The 12,283-nt window shown below is 54.2% G+C and overlaps 1 protein-coding gene across 5 annotated transcripts in view; it reads left to right on the forward strand.

The window, feature by feature from the left end:
• Window positions 1-303: 303 nt before the first annotated feature.
• DNMT3A (DNA methyltransferase 3 alpha) overlaps window positions 304-12,283 on the forward strand; it is an 89,808-nt gene continuing 77,828 nt past the window's right edge. For all 5 annotated transcript variants that reach the window (XR_012785759.1, XR_012785760.1, XM_075557018.1 and 2 more), the window contains exons 1-2: window positions 304-433; window positions 5,037-5,292. Coding sequence is in view for 3 of the 5 variants with exons in the window: in XM_075557018.1 (XP_075413133.1) it covers window positions 5,230-5,292 (63 nt within the window). In the remaining 2 variants the exon portion in view is untranslated. The remainder of the gene's footprint in view (window positions 434-5,036; window positions 5,293-12,283) is intronic.

Genomic DNA, 12,283 nt, shown 5'->3' on the forward strand with positions numbered 1-12,283 from the left:
GCCCACTGTCCGATTCACATTGGTTGATGAGTGACTAAAAAGCCATTCTGACACCCTTCAATACTAATGTCAGTACTGGTATCCGTAGGCCTTTTTTCTTCGTTGGATACATTTTTTTTTTTCTCCCAGAAGGGAAAGCTCTGACTGCCAATGCCCTAGGAGGCCAGTGGACGTAATGTCAGCATTTCATATGACTCACCATCACAAACAGGTTTGTCTTGGAAGAAGTGTAGCCAGAGAGGTTTGCTCCTTTGGGGCAAGGATGCTGAGGCTCCTCTCATGTACTTTGAACAGATTGTCAGGAGAGACCAGTCCCTGGAGGAGGACATCACGCTTGGTACAGGAGCGGGCCAGTGAAAAAGAGGAAAATCTTCCACAAGATGGACGGACACAGCGGCTGTATCATCGATGGACTCAAACGTTGAGAACCATTGTGAGGATGGCCCGGGGCCGGGCTCTATTTCCTTCTGCCGCGCTTAAGGTCTCTGAGTCAGAAGCAAATCGGCAGCACCTAACGCTAACAATATGATCACCTTGGCTTTGAGTTAACTTTAGCCTCAGCTGTCTTAGATGCCTCTCTGCAAGGAATCCTGTTTTACACTCTTCGGAGAGTCAACTTTCGGGCGGTGGGAGGCGGAGCTGGGGATTCTGCTCCCTTCACCCAGTTCTTTTGATCTCCCACATATATCCGCCTTGCCCTCGTCCTCCAGGTACCTGGGGCAAGCATGCCATGTGTTTGTTAAGGACTCACCTGTGCTGCTGCCTGAACCTTGGCTGTCACAGGCCCACGTCTCAGTTACCTGGTCCTTTTATAGCAGAAATCAACTCTTTCACAGTCTAGGAGACCAGAGGCCTGAATTCAAGGCCCTAGCTCTAGGGGAAGGCTTTCTGTCTGTCCGTTCTTAGGAAGATCCTTGTCTTCTTTCAACCGCTGCCAGTTAGTACTTCTTGGAGATTTCTGTTTGTTGGCATCTGTCTGCCCCTGGGTCTGGAAGGCTCTGAGCACAGGGATCTCGAGTCCAGAGGACATGCATCCCTTGCGTCCCCGTGAGCTCTTCTTTCTTGGGGATTCTGAGGTCCTTTACTCTCCACTGGGTCCCCTGTCCTTTCAGGGCTTCTGAGATAAAAGATGATGCAGGATGCCCCTAATGTCAGATCCGGACCGTGACCTGAACTAGTGTGTTGCGTCCCCCTCGGGCCCGCTTCCAACAGATGGGTTGAGTGACGACATGATGTGAAGAGGATGGCAGCTGAGGTAGTTCGTTTATTGTGCCAACCTGGCCGATAAAACACACGTGGGGTTAATTGAAGGGCAGAGGGATAAATGGCTCGGTGAGCCTCGCCTTTCTAGGTCTCGGGTCTCTTGCTTTGTGATGATCAGACCAGGGTGCAGCTGCCTTAGCCAGTTCCCTGCTTCAGCTGGCAAGGCTCACTTCCTGTAAGACATCCCCAAGGAAAAGCTGCATAGAACCACCCCGATGCAGCCCTGGGTGCTGAAGCAACCCTGTGGAGACCTCTGCCAGCGCTGAGATGCTTATACGTTCACTGATTCAGCTTTCCTCTTGCAGTCGGTGTCATAGTGTGTGTTTTGTGAGATGGAGGACTTCTTTGTGGATTGGTGCTGGACATACGGGTTAATGTAGGACTTGTGGGTTTGGGAAGCTCTGGGTAGGGATGTTTTCTTGATGTGCACTTAACCTTTATATAAACCTCTCTTATACATGAGTTTCTGTGGATTTGTTTCTCTAAAATACCCAGACTAATACAACGTCATTACATAACTGCCAGGTCACGCATCATTATGTAACTGCCTGGCCCATACACATACATTGTGAGGGGACACATTTCAATCCATGGCAGCCTGGTTTCCAGATCCCCAAGTGGTGGTGGTGGGCGTCTCCTCTCCTCCTCGGTCTGCCACTGCAACTTGACATCTCGTTAAAAAGATCTTCCCACTGAGCTTCAACGTGGGGTTCCAAACCCCATTGCTGTTGAGCGAATGCAAGTTTGCAAAAATGGGTGTGCCTATTCAAATGCCCATGCATGTTCTGCTTCAGTTTGGTAGCTCAGGTGATGACAGTGGCCATGTCAGACATGACAGACCAAGACATTTCCATGAAGGGGTTCCATTAAAAAAGGGGGGTGCTTTTATAAAGCCGTGTGCTATCAACATAATTGATGGACGTTGTGCAAACAAGAAGCCTGGAGGCCATACAAGGCGCTCAGCGTGGTGGTGGCACTCCAGCGGTGGTTTTGCAGAGCACCCATAACATGGCTGACAAGATGCTTCGCTGCTGGAAGCAACAGGGTAGTGTTGAAGGGCTGGCAGTGCCCGATGCGTGCTGGCTGGGGCTCTGGGCCTAGAAGCAGGCCGCTCCCATCGGCAGAGTTGCGTGAGGGGTGATTGGCACTCCTAAGCGAGGTGGGAAGCACTGTCAAGGATTGGGGTCAGGGCCACCAGGTAGGGCCCACTAAAAAAGCTGGTTTGCCACAATCTGGGTGAGATTGGAAGACGCAGCGGGGCATTCTGAGGGGCACTCACGGTCAGGGCCGGCTCAAAGGGACCCAGGACAGGTGCATTTTTTATGAGGGCAGTTCGTGCAGCTCAGATATCAAGGTCCTGGCCTAAAGGAAGGAGGGGGAAGAGCATTCCCTATTCCTTCCTGGGCGCCTGGCCTCAGGGTCAATGCCCAGCAGGCTCCTGCTTTTCCCTGTGGCTTCCTTCCCTCCCGAACCTGCTGGTCCCTTCACTGAACCTGCCTGTCTCTTGCAGCAGCTCGGTGGCACAGATGCCCCTGGTGTTTCGGGGTCAGTGTCCAGACAGCCTCCGGTCAAGGCTTCTTTGCCTCTGTCATGTCTGGGTCTCCACACAACCCCTCGCTGAGGCTCCTGAACTCTGGGGAGTTCTGCTCCCCACTTCCCTCCCATTGACCTCCCAGGTGGCCTTCAGGACTGGTTTTCTCCCTGCAGTCCGACTCCCCCTCCCCCATCCAGACCTAGAAGAGGTCTCGGAGACCCAGCCCCACTAGTTCCATCTAGTCCCCTGCTCCCCTTTTACAGATGAGGAGACAAGCCCAGGTCCAAACTTGCGCCGACGCCAAGCTCAGTGCTCTTTCTAGGTGGATTCTGCTTCTCCTACCTTGTGTGGCCCTTTGCAGGTTTTGATTTAGGGGTGATCGAGTCTTTGGAGAAGGGTTGCTAACGGAAAGATTGGCAGTTCTGGTCCTAGGGGTGCTGCAGAGAAATGGTCGGGAGGGAACCATTGTCTCCCCCCCCCCTCCTGCTGTGAAACACTAGTCTGACGCCCTGGGGCTCATGAGTCAGAATCTCCTCAAAGGTGACTGTGTGTGTGTGTGTATGTGTGTGTGTGTGTGTGTGTGTGTGTGTGTGTGTGATTTGTAGTATCAAATGGGCAGAGGCTCTGAGGAGCAGCAGTGTCGGAGGGGACTGGAGCTGGCAGGACTCCTGCCCAGGGAGGCGCCATTGCTGTGGGGGTGGGGAAGGGCCTTTGTGTTCTGGGGGCACTGTTCTCTGTGGGGGTCTCCAGAGTGGTTCCTGTGGGGTGGAGTCCGCTGGGGGACAAAGCTTCGTCGTCGAGAACCCCCTCAGAGCCGTACAGGCCGAGGGCTGGGTTCAAGCCTCTGCTTGTGGACAAGCCCTAATGGCGCTGAGCCTTCGATTCAGATGTAACCCGGGAATAGCTGCGTGGGTGAGAGCCAGAGGCCACAGGGAGCTACTCTTACCTGGCCCATCTCCTCAGTCCTGCACTGTGCTCGGCCCAGAGGTCTGGGCGGGCAGGCCTTTCAGCGTGTCTGTTACTGGCAACCCCCTCTGCCCTGGTTCTGAGAGGGGTCCTCCCACTCCCACCCCCATGGGAAGCCGCATGGCATGGGGCACCCACTTCCTGGGAAGCTAGCCCTCTAGGGGAGGGGCTGGGCCTGGGGGAGCCCTGATCCCGGCTCGTCCTGGCTCCTGCTTTTCCAGGGAGCCTGGATGAAGGGGGCTGGGAAGCCCAAGGGAGGGGGAGGAGAACTGGCAACTGGAAGGGGAAGGGTGTGGATGGGCCCAGCTCCAGCCTGCCCGCTCTCCTGCCAATTCCCTCTGGGGGTTGCACTCTCAGGCAGGGACCTGGCTGGCTTAGCCTCCTGGGGGTGGGCATAGGAGAACTCAGTGTCCCTCTCTGTGGAAAGGGGATCAACACCGCCAGTCCCAGCCGTGGTGGCCTGAGGCGTGGACTTTGCTGTTGTCCCACTGGCTTGTGGCCCACCTGGGGCAGGGAGTGGGGGAAAGTCCGCACATTCAGCTGTGTGGGGTCAGAGGGTCCGCTGTAGCCCCCCAGGCCCCAGGGACAAAAGGGACTGGTTCCTGGGGTGGGAGTGGGAGTGGAGGCAGTTTGAGGGTGGCGTGGCTGTGGCTGTGGCTGTGGTCTCTTGGGCCCAGGGTGTCCTCTTGCGAGCTCAGGGCAAATCAGGCCTTCCGCCTGACCACAGCCTGAGTTCAGACCTCAGCTTCCTGCGGGCTCCGGCACCAGCAGGTCCTGAAGTAAAGCGACATTCATTTCTCTACATCCTGTGACTGCTTCTCACTTCCTTCACATGGGGGGGCGGGGGTGGGGGGCAGAGGAGGAGGAGTGAAGGAAAATGTAGTCGTGCTGGGGACCTCTGGGGTGGTTGGGATTTCCCAGGGGGCGGATGAGGTGGGAGGGAGGGTGCGGGAAGCTTTGAAAGGAAAAGAACAGACATGAGGAGGAGGGAGGAAGCTCCAGAGGAAGCTGGCAGTCCCAGAAGGGTGCCCACGGGTGCCACAGCCACGGGGAGGCTGAGGGAGACTGTCGCTGCCTCTGAGGGGCCCTGAGGAGCCGGCCGAGGGCTGAGCTTGGGGCAGGTGAGGCTGGGGATGGGAGAGGGGGACAAGGCCTGAGAGCACGCAGATGGCGTGGTCCTGGGACTGAGGTGCGGGCCAGGGAGGGGCAGGGGGGGCTGGTGGGCCCTGCGGGTGGGGTGCTCTGTCCTCTGACCCTCCTCTCTCCCCCACAGGAGGAGCCTTTGGAAGAGCAAACCCACAGGCAGCAGAGGCGGCGCACCACAGGGGGCTCGGCACCGGCATCTATGTTTAAGTGTTAACTCTTGCTTCGTTAAAAAACAAACCACGATAATTCCTTCCCCAAAGCCAAGCAGCCCCTCAGCCCCGCGCAGCCCCAGCCTGCCTCCCACCGCCCAGCTGCCCGAGATGCCCTCCAGCGGCCCCGGGGACACCTGCAGCTCCGCTCCGGAGCGGGAGGAGGACCGCAAGGTGAGAGCCTGCTCTGCTGGGGACCCTGAAGGGGTGGAACCCCAAACTAGCGATGGTGGAGGGGGTGGGGGGTGGTTGGTACGAGACGACAGCCTCCGTTTTCTCAAGCACCCAGCACCAAGCTGGCAGGCACTGCGAGCGCCCTGCTCGGTGAGGACGGAGCTGAGGCTTGAAGATGGGGCAAGGCTGGGGAGCTGGGTGGTCCGGCTCCAGAAACGCAGGTTTTAACCACAGGGACTGAAGGCTGGGGTCTAGCAATCGTCAAGTGTTGGTCTTACAGAGAGTCCCCAAACCAGAGTTCCTTTCTGGGGTCCTGCCTCTCACGGGTTGCGAGTCTCTGGGCCTCTCTGTTCCTACTGCCTCTGTTTCCCCCCTAGGTAGTGAAAGACAGAGATGAGACCATAGCTTGCAGCTTCCGCACAGGCACGTGGGCACCTTGCCTGGGTTCCACCCGTGATGTCACCTCATCAGTGCAGTGCCTCTCAGAGACGGTCATGGGGATTTCCCTCCTCCCTCCCACGCCCTAGGCTCCGTATGTGTGTGTGTGTGTGCGTGCACGCGTGCGCGTGCTGGGTGATCCTAGATGTGGCTCTGGCCTGGAGCTGGGGAACTTATTCTCTGAGCCTCACAAAGGGCAGCTTCTATGCTGTCCTGCCCAAGAGCAGGAAGTGCTATCAGACCAATGGGAACCCCTGCTGGGTCCTGAGGGGCTGCTGGGGACACCTCTAAGCTTGGCTCATCTGTACCCACTGCCATCACGTTGATTCCCACGCATAACAGCCATGTAAGATGGGTGGAACGGCTCTGGTGAGTTTCTGAGACTGCAACTATTTACAAGAGCAGGAAGCCCCATCTTTCTCCCGAGGGGTGGCTGGTGGAGCGGGGGTTGCCCAATGCCTAACTGCTATGCCACCGGGGACCCCTGTATCCACCTGTAGGACCCCTACAGCCTGCTGACAAATGGAATGATAAAACCCACAGGTCCTATCTGTTATCTCTGGTTCCCACAGCTCCCCAGCCCTGAGCAGGGATGGGGTGGGCATGCTTGGCGGGGACTAGGAGGAGCAAGGCAAGTTATGAGGGCAACACTTGGTCCTTTTGGAATAGGGATGGGAACCTGGGTGCCAGGTGTGAAGTCCCTGGGCTGCTGCTTGGACCGGTACTGTCCAGTTGCCCCACCTGAAGACTAGCAGTTCCCCTGGGGGCCCTGTGGGACAGCTCAAAGACCAAGGCGTTTGTCCGTTGTCTGGGTCGCTTCCATCCGTTGTTCCATTCGGACCTCAAGGACAACCTTTGGAACAATTGGGACAAGTAGAGAGGGTGCTGGGATAGAGCTGAGGATGCCGAGTCCAGAGGAGAAGCATCCTGTAGGGCCCCTGAGCTGGTCAGCGTGGGTCCAGGGGACAGTTTTTCCTGGTGTCCCACTTGGTGCAGGGGAGATGTAGACATACCTGCACATACCCAGCAGGGAACCCTGCAGAGAACTTCGGGCAAACTGGTCCTGCCCCCTGGGACCGCCAGGCCCTCCTTTCTGACCCCACAGGAAAAGAGTGGACAGTGCATGTGAGTCTGGGTCTTCTGGGCCTCTTCTGGCCAGGACTTGGGCACAGCATGTAGTCCACGACTCCTCAGCCACATGTGCTCTTGGCTGGCAGCTGTGGCCGTGGATAACCCCTTCCCCTCCCTGGGCCAGGTTTCACTCTGCAGGTGGATCAGGTGGCCCTGAGTCCCACCCACCAGGGGTCTGATGCCCTAAAAGATATTGACTCAGCTTGACATCGACATGCAGGTCCTGAGCGTTAAAGGCCGGCCTGCCTCCAAGTGGGAAGGTCTGGATAGAGGCACCGGTCCTGCAGGCAGCAGTGGTGCTAGCCGGGACCCAGTGCTGCCCTGGACAGAGCACACACACACACACACACACACACCACATACACACCACACACACACACACACACCACACGTCCTCCCTGGACAGAACACGCGCACACACACACACACACACACACACACACACACCACGTCCTCCCTGGACAGAACACGCACACACACACACCACACACACACACCACACACGTCCTCCCTGGACAGAACACGCACACACACACACCACACACACACACACACACACACACCACACACGTCCTCCCCCACCTGTGGAATTCAAGACAGTCAGGGGAGGGGCACTGGGCAAGGAGTCAGACTTCCTAGTTGTTTCTTTTACTGGAGATGTGATGTTAGGCTGTCGGGTAAGCATGTGGGGTTACTCACTGCAAGTTCTTGGGTTCAATCCCACCAGCTGCTCTGTGGGGGAAAGGTGAGGCTCTCTGCTCATCTGAAGATCTACAGCCTCAGAAACCCTAAGTAGAGCCGCTAGGCGTTGGAGCGCACTGGATGGCGGCGCGGGGGTTGGGTTGGGTCAGGTTGGGTCGGGCTTGGATTTGCCTGGCTAGTAGACTCGGCTCGCTGCGCCAATTTTACAGGGTGCTAGTGGAAGTCAGATGAGGTCATCGTCGTGGAAGTGCCCTGCAGACAGCAAAAGTCTGGCCCAATTATGAGGGATTACGACTGCTATTATTATCTACCCATAGTAATAATATGCTCTGGCTCACCCGGCAACAAACAGACGCCCAGCTCCAGAGCCCCGCGCTGATAGAGCATGCGCACTGCACTCCGGGCGGGGGTGGGGCGTGCCCGGAGATGGCTGGGGCACAGTGGGGTGGGGCCGAAGCACAGCCCCATGCTCCTTCCTCCCCCCACTCCCGGGCTGGCTCCAGCTGGTGCTCTGGTTAGCAGCTGGATGGTTTGAAACCGCTGCTCCATGTGAAAGATGGGCTCTCAAGATTCCAGCCTGGGAAACCCAGTGGGGCAGCCCCACTCCATCCTGTCGGGTCCTAATGAATTGCAATCAACTAGCTGGCAGCAGGTTTAGTTGGTGGCTTTACTACCCTCTCTGCCCCGGCTCTTATTTTCTCTCCCCTCTTCTGCGCAAATCCTTTGCCTCAGTTGGTTCTAGCTGAGCTGACCTTTTCCAAACTCTGACTCCTGGACCATTAGGACCAGCATCGCCTAGGAAGGGGTAGAAAAGTATAAACTCAGCCCGATCCAAGAGTTAGTGAATCCAAAACTCGAGCTGGGACCCAGCAAGCTGTGTGTCAGGCAGATTGGTGTGGACTTCCAGAGAATGGCTTACTCTCTGGCATTTATGAACCGCTGGTGTGGATCATAGCTGGCCGCTAGGGCGTTTGAGCCAGTTGCCTGTTCCACTGGCTTCTGTGAAGGCAGACAGGGAAGGGCTGGCTGGTGACGCCTGCTCCTGGTGCTTCATGTCATCTGTGCTATGCTTTAACTGTGTTGTTTGGACTGAAAGGCAGGCCAGCCTTTCTCTGTGTGGAAGAGCTCTTGCCCTGGGCCACAGGGCCTCGCCCTTCCTCAGGGGCTCTGAGATGGCACCCTGCTGCTCTCCTCCTTTCTCCAGATGCCTGACCTGTAGTAGGGGTTCCCCCAGGCTGATGGATGGTTTGATAAAGGGAGGGATGGGGAAAGACACAGAGGTGAGGGCAAACACCTCGGTCCTCATATCCTCTCCTGATGTGTAGTAGGACTGGTGTGTGTGTGTGTGTGTGTGTGTGTGTGTGTGTCCAGCATTCCCCTTCTCTCCAAAGTCCAGCCTGCAGGCTGGCAAGCAGTGACCTCCCTGGGACTTGGAGCATAGCCTGGGGCATGGTGTGCAAGCTCAAGGGCATCCTTGGTTGGGGTCCTTGCCAGCTCCAATCTCAGCTGTTCTTGCTGGCGGACAGGGCTCTTGCCAACCTCGGGCCCACTCTGCTTTTATGGTACATGGGTGCGCACCAACATTTGGCTGGCTCTTTGCTTTACAGTGGTCACTCTGGGGTCACCTCAGTCGCCTGCCCCTGAGTACATTTAAATTGCCACAGAAATGGCAGCTCTGCCCTCGCGTCTTGTGCTGCACAGGTAGTAGTCCCAGCAGGGCGTGGCCGGAGAGCAGTGACCTTGAGCGTGCTCAGCAGGTGTGTCTTATAAACAGCACCCCCAGCCGGTGACTCAGAGTTACTTTTTGGCCTTCGGAATCTTGACATCTTTTTTTTTTTTTAATCATTTGGTTGGGGGCTCTTACAGCTCTTCTCACAATCTGTGCGTCCATCCATGTGTCAAGCACATTTGTAAATATGCTGCCATCATCGTTTTCAGACATTTTCTTTCTACTTGAGCCCTTGGTATCAACTCACCCCTCCCCCACCCCCACCTCCCGCCCCCATCGCCACCTTCCCTCTCTCATGATCCCTTGATTATTTATAAATTATTATTTTCCTATCTTCCACTGACCGCTGTCTCCTTCACCCACTTTTCTGTTGTCTGTTCCCATGGGAGGGGGTTATGTGTCAATCATTGTGATCAATTCTCCCTCTCCCCCCACCTTCTGCTTCCCCTCCTGGTATCGATCCTCTCATTATTGGTCCTGAGGGGTTTATCGGTCCTGGATCCCCTGATCTAGCCAGATTTGGAAGGTAGAATTGGGGTCATGATAGTGGGGGGTGCAGAGCATTAAAGAACTAGAGGAATGATGTGTGTTTCATCAGTGCTATACTGCACCCTGACTGGCTCGTCTCTTCCTTTTGACCCTTCGGTAAGGGGATGTCTAGTTGTCTACAGATGGGCTTTAGATCTCTACTTCATGCCCCCCCCTCCCCTTTCACATTGATATGATTTTTTGTTTGGGTCTTTGATGCCTGATACCTGATACCTGATCCCATCGACACCTCATGATCACACAGGCTGGCGTGCTTCTTCCATGTGGTCTTTATTGTTACTCAGGTAGATAGCCACTAGCCACTTGTTTATCTTCAAGCCTTTAAAATCCCAGACACTATATCTTTTTTAAAAAATTCATTTTATTCTTTTTTAAAATGATTTTATTGGGGCTCATACAACTCTTATCACAACCCACACATACATCAATTGTGTAAAGCACACTTATACATTCGTTGCCCTCACCATTCTCAAAACTCGATTTCTGCTTGGGTTCCTGGAATCAGCTCTTTATTTTCCTTTTCCTCTCACCCTCCTTCCATGCTCCCCCTCCCTCATGAACCCTTGATAGTTTATAAATTGTTATTTTATTTTATCCTACACTGCCCGGCGTCTCCCTTCACCCACTTTTCTATTGCCTATCCCCCAGGGAGGAGGTTATATGTAGATCCTTGTGATTGGTTCCCCCTTTCTACCCACCCCCCTTTCCTCCCGCTATCACCACTCTCACCACTGGTCCTGAGGGGTTCATCTGTCCTAGATTCCCAGTGTTTCCAGTTCCCATCTGTACCGCTGTGATCCTCTGGTCTAACCAGGTTTGCAAGATAGAATTGGAATCATGATAGTTGGAGGGGAAGAAGCGTTTAAGAACTAGAGGAAGGTTGTGTGTTTCATTATTGCTACACTGAACCCTGAATGACTCATCTCCTCCCCGCTACCCCTCTGTGAGGGATGTCCAGTTGTCTGCAGATGGGCATTGGGTCCCCATCACACACTCGCCTCATTCACGATGATATGATTTTTTTACTTTGGTGCTTGAAACCTGGTCCCCTCGGCCCTTCATGATCACACATGTTGGTGTGCTGCTTCCATGTGGCCTTTGTTGCTTCTGGGCTAGATGGCCGCTTGGTTACTTTTAAGCCTTTAAGACCCCAGACGCTATATCTTTTGATAGCCGGGCATTATTAGCTTTCTTCACCACGTTTGCTTATGCACACATTTGTCTTCAGTGATCATGTCAGGAAGGTAGGTATTGTGGAATGACCGTTTAGATGAGCAAGGTGCTCTTGTATTAAGGGAATGCGCGTGAGGAGACCCAATGTCCACTTGCTACCCTACTACTAAACCTATAAATACATGCACATAAGTTTATTTCCCCCATAATCATAAATATATTTACATATGTACATGCCCAACCACTATATCTTTTGATAGCCGGGCACCATCAGCTTTCTTCACCACATTTGCTTATGCACCCGTTTGTCTTCAGTGATAGTGTCAGGAAGGTGAGCATCATGGAATGCTGGGGTTTTAGAACAAAGTGTTCTTGTGTTGAGGGAGTACTTGAGTAGAGACCCAATATCTGTCTGCTATCTCAATATTTAAATAAATTTAAGTATATAGGCTAAATTCCTATCATTATATATAAATGTATTTACATATGTACATGCCTGTATTTAGACCTCTGTAAATATCCTTTGCCTCCTAGTTCTTTCTTCTATTTCCATTTACTTTCCTTGTCCCACTATCATGTTTGGCTTTCATTTGGGTTTCAGTAATTCCTCCCGGCTACATTGCCCTTGATCAAGCCCCACCAAGCATCCTGTGCCCTCCTCTGCATCAATTTTGGATCACGTGTTGTTTTCTTATCCCTGGGTTGTCAACAACCACTCCCTTACCCCCCCACCCCCCCACCCCCCCGCTCACCCCTCTTCCGTGTCCCCTAGAACTGTCGGTCCCATTGTTTTCTCCCCTGGATTGTTTATCCCGCCAAACTTATCTAGATAGACACTTAGAGACAATAGGAAGCACAAACACAAGACAAAGCAACACATAACAACAAAAACAAGACAGCAAAAGAAAAAAAGCCTAGAAATAGTGGGCATACCAATATACTATTGTTGGTATGTCCCGGGGACTTGATTGCTTTGCTCCCCTTGCTGTTCTGTTGCATGCCCTTAGTGTTTTGCCTCGTTGTGGTGGGTTCAGATCATGCACAACTCCCACACTGTGTCTCCAGTGTTGTCCCCTGTAGCACTATGGGTCAGTGTCATGTCTCACAGTGGGGCAAGCCCTATGGTCCACTCTGTGCATTGACTACTCTGAGCCAGAATATTGTCCTTGAGGCTTGGTGGGCCAGGATGTGCTCCACTCTCTCTTCCTCCCCGTTCATTTGCTCCTGATCAGAAGCGCCCCTCTCCTTGAGCTGCAACTTCAGTGCTGA

This window comes from Tenrec ecaudatus, chromosome 8 (genome assembly GCF_050624435.1).
Source record: "Tenrec ecaudatus isolate mTenEca1 chromosome 8, mTenEca1.hap1, whole genome shotgun sequence".
NCBI classification, from domain to species: Eukaryota; Metazoa; Chordata; class Mammalia; order Afrosoricida; family Tenrecidae; genus Tenrec; species Tenrec ecaudatus.